Genomic DNA, 13,693 nt, shown 5'->3' on the forward strand with positions numbered 1-13,693 from the left:
CCTTAATTGATTGTTTATCATGAGTCCCTACACAGACCTTCGTTTGTATCTGCTGGCTGTTTACTTTCTTATCAAGCGCCGCTGCCCAACAGTTTGAGTGCTGCCTTGGCTGACTCTTCGGCCATGCCTGGCGTCCAGTGCTACAACTTTAACTTCTTCCTATGAACTGTCCTCAAGGTACTGCAATTAGACTTGGCTTGTTCCTGCGGTTACAACACTGCCTAGCCTAAAAAACCGCCATGTGCTCTCCACAGGTACTCTACCAACCGAGTAGCTGCTTCCTTTGTGCAGTACAGAAAGACAAGACTGATGTGATCCCTCAGGGAGTTCACATTCTTTGTGTAGTTGTTACCTAAAAGGCGCTGAGCTGTCTGTCATATTTTTTCTGATTTCATTTTCTACACAATGATCCTACCCTCTTACTATTCTGTATACTCTGTTTATAGTATTTTTTATTATCAGTATCTATCTACATAGTGATTTATTGAAAAACAACAACATGGAAAGAGTAGATTGCAACACATCACGTAGAGGAGTCTTGTTTTTAGTCACAGACAGGCACTGTCAAAAGGACTGCTAAAATATTAAGCTTCTGAACAAAGTCCTTTTTCTGCCCTGTGACAGTGGCCATGTGCATGTTGCACTGGTGTGAATGTGTGTGTGTTTAATTTCTATTTTGGAATAAGGACTTTATCCAATAGCTCAATATACTAGCAGTAATTTTCATTGCGTCTGTCTGTGACTCAACACCTCCTCTATGTGGTGAGTAGCAATTTATCCTTACAGTATTATTGTTATTCCATCTAGGTCTTTCCATCATTTGATTAACAGAAAAAAATAGAGATGAAAAGTCAAGGAACATTTATGAGGAGGATGGGTAATCCACACTGCCTCACAATAGCAGGATGTTGAGATCAATTTCCACAGCCTGTGGGGTTGAAGCTGGTCCCCTAGCCCACCAGTGAAGTCCTTCCTCAGCCCCCTCCGAAACAGATTCTGGGGTGGGGGATGGGAAGGGTGTCTGTCTTTGGCGCTAGCTAGCTTCTTTTCTTAATCTACCCATACTGTATGGCTGACAATCCTGAGGCATATACCACCATCAGAGATACGGTTAAAAAAAAAAAAAAAAATGCTCTCCTCAGAGAATCAAAAAGGTAATTAACAGCCCTCAGCTGTCCATACCTAGTGATACAGCTGACCTGGTGCACAGAAGACTTAAATTGAGAAGGTCACCACTACTCACTGCTAAAGAGATGATGACCTCCAACTTTGACATCCACAATCTCTGGTGAGAAGACTGTAGTGCTGAAAAACAAACAATCCAGCATATAGTAGAAGAATGCCCAGTTTGAGCTTACAAGACAACCTTTATCGACTCGCTAGCTGCAAGAGAGGAGGCTATCGATTATAGTCATGCCTGGATGTCAATTTGTAATTAAATTTACATAAGTGTATAAGAATAGTGATTTATGCCATATAATAAATAAATAAAAAATCTGTCCACATTAATTATGTTCTCATCACGAGATCCTTTTCTTTTCCATTACACTTCCAAACCCAAAAATGGGATTTAGCTAGGATCATGCATTCACAATAAGAAATGCCACTTGCACATATTAATCTTATGCCTTCTTTATATAGGAATACCGCCCCATGAACCATGGACCTTGCCGTTGGTGGGGAGGCTTGCGTGCCTCAGCGATACAGATAGCCGTACTGTAGGTGCAACCACAACGGAGGGGTATCTGTTGAGACAAACGTGTGGTTCCTGAAGAGGGGCAGCAGCCTTTTCAGTAGTTGCAAGGGCAACAGTCTGGATGATTGACTGATGTGGCCTTGTAACAATAACCAAAACGGCCTTGCTGTGCTGGTACTGCGAACGGCTGAAAGCAAGGGGAAACTACAGCTGTAATTTTTCCCGAGGGCATGCAGCTTTACTGTGTGATTAAATGATGATGGCGTCCTCTTGGGTAAAATATTCCGGAGGTAAAATAGTCCCCCATTCGGATCTCCGGGCGGGGACTACTCAAGAGGATGTCGTTATCAGGAGAAAGAAAACTGGCGTTCTACGGATCGGAGCGTGGAATGTCAGATCCCTTAATCGGGCAGGTAGGTTAGAAAATTTAAAAAGGGAAATGGATAGGTTGAAGTTAGATATAGTGGGAATTAGTGAAGTTCGGTGGCAGGAGGAACAAGACTTCTGGTCAGGTGACTACAGGGTTATAAACACAAGATCAAATAGGGGTAATGCAGGAGTAGGTTTAATAATGAATAGGAAAATAGGAATGCGGGTAAGCTACAACAAACAGCATAGTGAACGCATTATTGTGGCCAAGATAGATACGAAGCCCATACCTACTACAGTATTACAAATTTATATGCCAACTAGCTCTGCAGATGACGAAGAAATTGAAGAAATGTATGATGAAATAAAAGAAATTATTCAGATTGTGAAGGGAGACGAAAATTTAATAGTCATGGGTGACTGGAATTCGAGTGTAGGAAAAGGGAGAGAAGGAAACATAGTAGGTGAATATGGATTGGGGCTAAGAAATGAAAGAGGAAGCCGCCTGGTAGAATTTTGCACAGAGCACAACATAATCATAGCTAACACTTGGTTTAAGAATCATGAAAGAAGGTTGTATACATGGAAGAACCCTGGAGATACTAAAAGGTATCAGATAGATTATATAATGGTAAGACAGAGATTTAGGAACCAGGTTTTAAATTGTAAGACATTTCCAGGGGCAGATGTGGACTCTGACCACAATCTATTGGTTATGACCTGTAGATTAAAACTGAAGAAACTGCAAAAAAGGTGGGAATTTAAGGAGATGGGACCTGGATAAACTGAAAGAACCAGATGTTGTAGAGAGTTTCAGGGAGAGCATAAGGGAACAATTGACAGGAATGGGGGAAAGAACTACAGTAGAAGAAGAATGGGTAGCTTTGAGGGATGAAGTAGCGAAGGCAGCAGACGATCAAGTAGGTAAAAAGACGAGGGCTAATAGAAATCCTTGGGTAACAGAAGAAATATTGAATTTAATTGATGAAAGGAGAAAATATAAAAATGCAGTAAATGAAGCAGGCAAAAAGGAATACAAACGTCTCAAAAATGAGATTGACAGGAAGTGCAAAATGGCTAAGCAGGGATGGCTAGAGGACAAATGTAAGGATGTAGATGCCTATCTCACTAGGGGTAAGATAAATACTGCCTACAGGAAAATTAAAGAGACCTTTGGAGATAAGAGAATGACTTGTATGAATATCAAGAGCTCAGATGGAAACCCAGTTCTAAGCACAGAAGGGAAAGCAGAAAGGTGGAAGGAGTATATAGAGGGTCTATACAAGGGCGATGTACTTGAGGACAATTTTATGGAAATGGAAGAGGATGTAGATGAAGATGAAATGGGAGATATGATACTGTGTGAAGAGTTTGGCAGAGCACTGAAAGACCTGAGTCGAAACAAGGCCCCCGGAGTAGACAACATTCCATTGGAACTACTGACGGCCTTGGGAGAGCCAGTCCTGACAAAACTCTATTATCTGGTGAGCAAGATGTATGAAACAGGCGAAATACCCTCAGACTTCAAGAAGAATATAATAATTCCAATCCCAAAGAAAGCAGGTGTTGACAGATGTGAAAATTACCGAACTATCAGTTTAATAAGTCACAGCTGCAAAATACTAACACGATTTCTTTACAGACGAATGGAAAAACTAGTAGAAGCCAACCTCAGGGAAGATCAGTTTGGATTCCGTAGAAACAATGGAACACGTGAGGCAATACTGACCTTACGACTTATCTTAGAAGAAAGATTAAGGAAAGGCAAACCTACGTTTCTAGCATTTGTAGACTTAGAGAAAGCTTTTGACAATGTTGACTGGAACACTCTCTTTCAAATTCTAAAGGTGGCAGGGGTAAAATACAGGGAGCGAAAGGCTATTTACAATTTGTACAGAAACCAGGTGGCAGTTATAAGAGTCGAGGGGCATGAAAGGGAAACAGTGGTTGGGAAAGGAGTGAGACAGGGTTGTAGCCTCTCCCCGATGTTATTCAATCTGTATATTGAGCAAGCAGTAAAGGAAACAAAAGAAAAATTTGGAGTAGGTATTAAAATTCATGGAGAAGAAATAAAAACTTTGAGGTTCGCCGATGACATTGTAATTCTGTCAGATACAGCAAAGGACTTGGAAGAGCAGTTGAATGGAATGGACAGTGTCTTGAATGGAGGATATAAGATGAACATCAACAAAAGCAAAACAAGGATAATGGAATGTAGACAAATTAAATCGGGTGATGCTGAGGGAATTAGATTAGGAAATGAGACACTCAAAGTAGTAAAGGAGTTTTGCTATTTAGGGAAGTAGAGAGGATATAAAATGTAGACTGGCAATGGCAAGGAAATCGTTTCTGAAGAAGAGAAATTTGTTAACATCGAGTATAGATTTAAGTGTCAGGAAGTTGTTTCTGAAAGTATTTGTATGGAGTGTAGCCATGTATGGAAGTGAAACATGGACGATAACTAGTATGGACAAGAAGAGAATAGAAGCTTTCGAAATGTGGTGCTACAGAAGAATGCTGAAGATAAGGTGGGTAGATCACGAAACTAATGAGGAGGTATTGAATAGGATTGGGGAGAAGAGAAGTTTGTGGCACAACTTGACTAGAAGAAGGGATCGGTTGGTAGGACATGTTTTGAGGCATCAAGGGATCACAAATTTAGCACTGGAGGGCAGAGTGGAGGGTAAAAATCGTAGAGGGAGACCAAGAGATGAATACACTAAGCAGATTCAGAAGGATGTAGGTTGCAGTAGGTACTGGGAGATGAAGAAGCTTGCACGGGATAGAGTAGCATGGAGAGCTGCATCAAACCAGTCTCAGGACTGAAGACCACAACAACAACAACCGCCTCTGATGAGAAAAGTTGATGGGAAAAAAGAAGTGTGTGTGAGGAATGAGGTGAAAAGTGATACAACATAATTGTAATAGTAATGAAATATATAATTTGTGAGACTCGCTCCAGTGTTGTGCAGAATAAAGTGTGCCCAAGTTTTAGAACATTAAGGAAGTTAAGCAAATAGTAAAATATTAAAAATATGAAGAGTATCTGAAACAGTGCGGCAGAAACAATATGGATCAAGATGACAAAGGAATTACAGTAAATAGAATAAAATAAAGATTTCCATGCAATTACACACAGATTAACTTCACAAAAATGAAGCCCATTATGAAATGAAAGTGTAGAGACAGTCTGTTACTGAAGAGAACTCTATGTTGAAAATTCTTTCTTGCAACTACAGCACAAAAGAACATCAGTACAAATGTAAATGCACATTGCTTTGACTCTAATAAAGCACTCTGTCTTCAGGTCACAAGTGGCCCATCGGGACCATCTGACCGCCGTGTCATCCTCAGTTGAGGATGTGGATAGGAAGGGCGTGTGGTCAGCACACCACTCTCCCAGTCGTTATGATGGTTTTCTTTGACCGGAGCCACTACTATTCGGTCGAGTAGCTTCTCAATTGGCATCATGAGGCTGAGTGTACCCCGAAAAATGGCAACAGCGCATGGCGGCTGGATGGTCACTCATCTAAGTGCCGGCCGCACCCGACAGCGCATCACTTTGGTGATCTCACGGGAACCAGTGTATCCACTGCGGCAAGGCCGTTGCCCTTTGACTCTAATACAGTTGTCTTAATTCTCTGATAGAGATGTGCGTGGATTCTTATTGAAACTGTATTCAGTGTAGTGTTTCTGTTATGGGTAGATGTAGGTGGGGAGGAATACCACAGACTTTATGACAAAGAGAAGAAGGCTTTTAAAAAGTACAACCTTATTTAACTAGTAGAGCAAATAACTGTATTACAGCGAGATGATATGTCTTGGAGTGGAGGAGAATGGGGAGGATATGTGATGATAGACACAACTCCAGAGGAGTGATATGTATCCCTTCGTCTTTTTACCAACGAATGATACTTGCAACCAAAAATTATAAAATAAGATGTCTTAGGTAAAGATACAGATGTTGTGAAGCTTGTTATCTTTATTTGTGTGTGGTGAGCTCTATAGGACTACGACATGGGATAGTGACCACAACTTGGAGAGAGAGAGAGAGAGGAATCAAAGATCCATGGATTGCTAGCCTGCTTTGGAGATGCACTGAGTCCCAAAGCACAGACACAAACAACTGAAGCTTGTTTCAAAAATAGATGTTAAAATAATCCTTGTTATTCATTAGATTCTGATTTCAGACATGACATATTGCACATGATGGTGTAAACAAAAATAAATTACTGTTATGTTTTGTGAAGAGAATACACTCATTACTGAAGCTATCAAAACCTCACAAGTTATTTGATAGAGACTTAGAAATACGGTGTAATGATTCTCAATTGCACCCCATGAACAGTCCAGAAGTATGACAAGCATAGAAATTGATAATGATCATCAATAAAAGGCAACGAAGAGCTAAATTATACTGAACATCACACCTCGGTATCCAGCTGATCTGTATGTACATCATTGTCCCTCACATAGAGATCTATGTGTCTCCATGTTCTTCTCGACATTTTCCAACGCAAAGCAGGAGTTTTGCTTCAAAAGGCCTTTCTCAACAGTTTAGCACAATTCTTCCTTAATCTTGTACTGATGGTGGAACACGAGGGGCACTATTATGCCACAACTGTCTTGTGTGGTGAGATGCAGGCTTGGTGGTGGCCATTTCACTGTGACTGGAAATGTTGCTGAAGCATGCCCAATCCATTGGTCTCAAAACTGTTCATCAAGGGACTCACACACTCAAAAGCAAAGTGTACTGGAACTCTATCCTGCTGTAACCACACATGATCCATGACTTCCTTGTGTTTAAGCTCAGGTGTTAACCACATAGGCAACATGTCTAAATATGAATTTCCATTCATGCAATTTTCTGAATAGGTATTACGATGACATCTCGGCCCATATCATAACACAAGATGAGCTGCTTTACAACTCGTAAAAGCAAGAGGGATCTTATTAATATGAGAAATGCAAAAACCGCACTTTCATCAGAAAATAACACTCTAGTGTGAGACACAATGTTTGGAAAATTGTGCAGGGCAGGGCGGCGCGTGGCTTTACTAGGATGAGCTTTGAAATCGTTTACCGATATGTAATTGCAACACTTAACCAAACAATCTAATATGCAAGTAATTGTTCTAAAAATGTGAGAATGATGCTAACCTTCTGTTTAGAACTTTAGCATTTTTATAAAGCTTCAAATAATATTTATGACTTGCAGAACTAGTTGTTGTTGTTGTTGTGGTCTTCAGTCCTGAGACTGGTTTGATGCAGCTCTCCATGCTACTCTATCCTGTGCAAGCTTCTTCATCTCCCAGTATCTACTGCAACCTACATCCTTCCGAATCTGCTTAGTGTATTCATCTCTTGGTCTCCCTCTACGATTTTTACCCTCCACGCTGCCCTCCAATGCTAAATTTGTGATCCCTTGATGCCTCAAAACATGTCCTACCAACCGATCCCTTCTTCTAGTCAAGTTGTGCCACAAACTTCTCTTCTCCCCAATCCTATTCAGTACCTCCTCATTAGTTACGTGATATACCCACCTTATCTTCAGCATTCTTCTGTAGCACCACATTTCGAAAGCTTCTATTCTCTTCTTGTCCAAACTAGTTATCGTCCATGTTTCACTTCCATACATGGCTACACTCCACACAAATACTTTCAGAAACAACTTCCTGACACTTAAATCTATACTCGATGTTAACAAATTTCTCTTCTTCAGAAACGATTTCCTTGCCATTGCCAGTCTACATTTTATATCCTCTCTACTTCGACCATCATCAGTTATTTTACTTCCTAAATAGCAAAACTCCTTTACTACTTTGAGTGTCTCATTTCCTAATTTAATTCCCTCAGCATCACTCGATTTAATTTGACTACATTCCATTATCCTCGTTTTGCTTTTGTTGATGTTCATCTTATATCCTCCTTTCAAGATGCTGTCCATTCCGTTCAACTGCTCTTCCAAGTCCTTTGCTGTATCTGACAGAATTACAATGTCATCGGCAAACCTCAAAGTTTTTATTTCTTCTCCATGAATTTTAATACCTACTCCAAATTTTTCTTTTGTTTCCTTTACTGTTTGCTCAATATACAGATTGAATAACATCGGGGAGAGGCTACAACCCTGTCTCACTCCTTTCCCAACCACTGTTTCCCTTTCATGCCCCTCGACTCTTATAACTGCCACCTGGTTTCTGTACAAATTGTAAATAGCCTTTCGCTCCCTGTATTTTACCCCTGCCACCTTCAGAATTTGAAAGAGAGTATTCCAGTTAACATTGTCAAAAGCTTTCTCTAAGTCTACCAATGCTAGAAACGTAGGTTTGCCTTTTGTTAATCTTTCTTCCAAGATAAGTCGTAAGGTTAGTATTGCCTCACGTGTTCCAACATTTCTACGGAATCCAAACTGATCTTCCCCGAGGTTGGCTTCTACCAGTTTTTCCATTCGTCTGTAAGGAATTCGCGTTAGTATTTTGGAGCCATGACTTATTAAACTGATAGTTCGGTAATTTTCACATCTGTCAACACCTGCTTTCTTTGGGATTGGAATTATTATATTCTTCTTGAAGTCTGAGGGTATTTCGCCTGTCTCATACATCTTGCTCACCAGATGGTAGACTTTTGTCATGACTGGCACTCCCAAGGCCATCAGTAGTTCTAATGGAATGTTGTCTACTCCCGGGGCCTTGTTTCGACTCAGGTCTTTCAGCGCCCTGTCAAATTCTTCACGCAGTATCATATCTCCCATTTCATCCTCATCTACATCCTCTTCCATTTCTATAAAATTGTCCTCAAGCACATCGCCCTTGTATAGACCCTCTATATACTCCTTCCACCTTTCTGCTTTCACCTCTTTGCTTAGAACTGAGTTTCCATCTGAGCTCTTGATATTCATACAAGTCATTCTCTTATCTCCAAAGGTCTCTTTAATTTTCCTGTAGGCAGTATCTATCTTACCCCTAGTGAGACAAGCGTCTACATTCTTACATTTGTCCTCTAGCCATCCCTGCTTAGCCATTTTGCACTTCCTGTCAATCTCATTTTTGAGACGTTTGTATTCCTTTTTGCCTGCTTCATTTACTGCATTTTTATATTTTCTCCTTTCATCAATTAAATTCAATATTTCTTCTGTTACCCAAGGATTTCTATTAGCCCTCGTCTTTTTACCTACTTGATCCTCTGCTGCCTTCACTACTTCATCCCTCAAAGCTACCCATTCTTCTTCTACTGTATTTCTTTCCCCCATTCCTGTCAATTGTTCCCTTATGCTCTCCATGAAACTCTCTACAACCTCTGGTTCTTTCAGTTTATCCAGGTCCCATCTCCTTAAATTCCCACCTTTTCGCAATTTCTTCAGTTTCAATCTGCAGTTCGTAACCAATAGATTGTGGTCAGAGTCCACATCTGCCCCTGGAAATGTCTTACAATTTAAAACCTGGTTCCTAAATCTCTGTCTTACCATTATATAATCTATCTGATACCTTTTAGTATCTCCAGGATTCTTCCAGGTGTACAACCTTCTTTTATGATTCTTGAACCAGGTGTTAGCTATGATTAAGTCATGCTCTGCGCAAAATTCTGCAAGGCAGCTTCCTCTTTCATTTCTTCCCCCCAATCCATATTCACCTACTATGTATATTAATAAAATAATGAACAGCTTCTAAGTTAGCACAAAAAAGTATAATTTATTTTAGTATTCATCACAACCATTCACAAATATCTGAAAATGGTAGAAAATCTGAATAGCGCATCCTTATAATTCTCTGTTACTAATGTGAAAACAATACTGTAATCAAATTCATTACTGTAACAAAAAATATAACATGATGTTCACAAAAAAATAAGGCATCAAAAAGTGCTTTAAATATGACATTTACATGTCTTAAGTTGGAATTTTACTTTCACATAACATTTCACACAGTTTTATTACATATTGTTGTCAGAAGCTGTAAAGTTTGAAGGGGCATCAGTAGTACTACAACTCCCATGTCTGCATTGAAATTGCACCACCCTTAACTTAATGAGCCAATTTTCAAATTCCATGAACTTTTAACGTTTTCCAGCAGTTCATTTCCCTCAACTGGAAATTTCTCAGCAATTATCTGACAAACATTAACCATTTTGCAGTAACTTATAAATGGGTTTGGTACATTAACTCTCTGGGCTTCAAACACTGTTATTTCTTGTTTAAGTTTTGTGAGTGTTGCCAAAAGTTTTTCATTTTCAGAGTGCTCATCTGATAATGGTGATGTATTTTGTTGAGATTTTGCAATGCAGTTAGCTAACTGTTGCTCCAGTTTTTTTACCTCCAGCTGGTTCTTGAAATGTCTAATTGCACTTTCTTCTATAACATCTGGAAAATACTTTTTAAGAATTTCACATACACAGGCCCAATCTTCATTTTCCTTTGCAATAGTAATTTCTTTTAAATTACCTGCAGTGGTTTGTAATTGACTGATCTGTTCATTTTCTACAATTGTATATACTTTATCACTATCTGTCTTGACCTCTTCCCCATTCTTATCATTGCTTTCTCTTCCAATTATACAAAAGCTCTCTTCTGAGTTCTCTGCATCTTTTCCAGGCTGGACTATTTCTTCTGAAGTAATGGAGACCTTTAAACCATTTTTCTCTTCTGACTGAATATTCTCATCATCTTTTGAAGTTGTAACTTCTTTGCCATTATAAGAGTGAGATGCAACTACAATATTGGTAGTGACGCCATCATCATATCCATCACATGAGCCTTCTACATCTTTGCTGGATTGGCTCACCCTCTTTGTTTCTGATCCCACAGAAATATTTTCAACCCATCGACATATCTCAGCAACTATATAACATCTTATGCTCTTATGCAAATACATGTTGCTGTGATCAGAAACTTTGAAAAGTTCATCTTGAAGGGGACCTGAAAATATAAGTGATATAAAATTTAGTACCATTAAATTAATAAAAATTCAATTATATTAGTAATAGTTAAATTAATGTAATTTGCATGAAAATTATGCATCACACAGTGCAATTCATTCAGAATTATCACTGTATTATTTGCACTTGGATTCCAAGACACTAAAATTTTTCCTCCAACACAATTCAAGCTTCCAAGCATTTCCATTTTAAGCACATTGCTGCACTATTGTTCCAAAGAATGTAATAACAATAAACTACTAAAATCAATTTTTGATATTTTGTGTAATGTGTTGAAAGAACACTAGTGCCTCCAATATACTCACACTGGAAGGGGTAAAACTGAAAAGAGTGAGAGACAAATATTTGGATTAAAAGTGATATAAAATTTATGCTGATAGCGAAAATGCATCAGACTACATATTTATAATAACAAAACCAACATCAATGTCAGTAGAATAATGTGAATGAAATTTAAAAACAGACTTCATTCAAACACCTAAAAAAGAAAGGAAGATTAAGATTTAATGTTAAACTGCTGATGAGAGAGAGAGAGAGAGAGAGAGAGAGAGAGAGAGAGAGAGAGAGAGAGAGAGAGAAAGAGAGAAGCTCTGACTGTGAAAGGAAAATGGCTGTGCCCTTTATGAAGAAACTACGTCGGCATTTATCTAAATGGCTTAGGGAAACCATGTAAAACCAAAATCTGGTTGGCAGGACAAGGTACCGAACTACAATCTGCCTGAATGTAAGTTCTCTGCACCACCTTCCTTACTAAAATACCTGAAGTTCTACTCTTCTACCCCAGCACACACGTATGTTCACAGCAATCTGATGATTTTCAGTATTAACCATTCTTTTGATTGGATGTTGGCTCGATGCAGACAGAATTGGGGAACAATTTTTTCATCATACTTACTTCTTTTATTTATCTTTATAATCAGTCATAGTTATTCATATCTTTGTTTACAATCTTCTCCTTTACCATTCCTTCTGCTGTTAAAGCTATTACCCATAGATGCTACAGCATTTGATACATTAAAATACCCCCCTTTGTCATACTGATACTACCAGTTGCATTATCAGACATCTTCCAATGAGTTTTCTGTCTCATAGCTCTACATTTTGAAATTAATATGGCCACTTAATACCTTTCTTGGATGGTACTGTTATTCTTCTTTCACCTTGGCACCATGCGGAGTGCCAAATGAAGAGATTCAAACATTTTAAGTCACTACTGAATCAGTTTTGTCTCCAATACACCTACAGGATACGCCATAACAAGATGCTCAATGTGGTTTTAATGCTGAACTGTGCAAACATAGCATATTTTTAACACTGATTTACAAATTTTATTGCATATCTCCCAAGATGTTGGTTTTCAAATTCTGATCGAATTCATTCCTTCAAATGCTCAACATCAGGAATCTAGACAGAATAAGCATCATTTTTTAGTATACCCCAAACTGAACACTCCATGGGTATGATATCTGTGGATAGTGGAGGCCACTGAATAATATTGTGTCCAACAATCCATTCATCAGAGTTTTCAACTTGTTGCCATACCAACTTTTTCCTTAACTGGCTGCAGGGGTTCCAAAAGTGGACTATTTTCCAATACTAACAACATTTCTCAAAGCATATCTAGGTAATTTACAGAACTGACAGTACCATTATGAAAATAAGCCCAATTAGCTCACCACTGAAAATCCCTACCCATATACTTACACTAGAGTAACTCTGTCTCCATACCCGCATAGGGATTCACAGAATCCCACTAGACATGTTGTGTGTGATCAGTCTGCCGTTCACCTTAAATATTGCTTTGGTGCATCAAAGAATGCTTTGGTAAAACTTGGAATTAGCTTCTTGTCTGGCTGCGTACAACTCGCAGAATTCCAAACGCCCGTACAGTTCATCTTCATTTAGGCCTCAAAATAAAGTAGGTCTATATGGTCTCCATCCCAACTTCTTCTGGATTCTTTGCAGGTTTGTTCTAGCTACTTCATGCTTCTTCAATACTTTTCTTTGAGATTTAGTCAGCAACTGCACGAAAAATTTCATGGCAACATTAGGATTCTCTTCTGTAGTAACAGACTTTGGATATGTGTGAGAGGAAGCTCCCCTACTGACCCATTCCCTTCAAGTCTTAAATTTACTTTGTGAATACCTTGTCAAGATGGAGGCTGCATTTTTGGAAAACATTTCACCATCAAATCACAAACATGACTATAATTATGGTCATGCTCCCAACATGTTTTGCAAAACAAATACATCCTGTTCTGTAGTTTACTTTCCATTCATTGTTTTTCAGATAACACGAATAAAAGTAATCAGAAACTGCTACTGTCAGTTGACTTGAGGGTACTATGACAAGTCAAGTTCACAACCGACACCCACCTTGACAGGTGAAACAAAGTATAAAGTCTAAGAATTGCTAGTGACAGCAGACTTAGGGCCCATCCTCTATATTGCTTCCTAGGCAGTGACTACGTTTTCTGTAGCTAAATTAAACATTAACAATGTAGGAAAAGATAGATTGCTACTTTCCATAAAAATGACACATTAAGCTGCAGACAGGGACAATTAAAAGACACTTATACATAAGTTTCAGCCACAGCCTTCACCTGCAAAAGAGAAACACATACCACTCATTCACACAAGCAAGCACACCTAACATACATGACTGCCAACTGCATCAGTTCAGGCCAGAATGCAGCT

The 13,693-nt window shown here is 38.9% G+C and overlaps 1 protein-coding gene across 1 annotated transcript in view; it reads right to left on the bottom strand.

Annotated features, from left to right (window-relative positions):
• Positions 1 to 9,733: 9,733 nt before the first annotated feature.
• Positions 9,734 to 13,693, bottom strand: part of LOC126253158 (gem-associated protein 5) — a 413,052-nt gene continuing 409,092 nt past the window's right edge. The window contains exon 22 of the mRNA XM_049954316.1: positions 9,734 to 10,976. Within this exon, the coding sequence (XP_049810273.1) occupies positions 10,081 to 10,976 (896 nt within the window). The 3' untranslated portion in view covers positions 9,734 to 10,080. The remainder of the gene's footprint in view (positions 10,977 to 13,693) is intronic.

This window comes from Schistocerca nitens, chromosome 4, assembly GCF_023898315.1.
Source record: "Schistocerca nitens isolate TAMUIC-IGC-003100 chromosome 4, iqSchNite1.1, whole genome shotgun sequence".
Lineage (NCBI taxonomy): Eukaryota > Metazoa > Arthropoda > Insecta > Orthoptera > Acrididae > Schistocerca > Schistocerca nitens.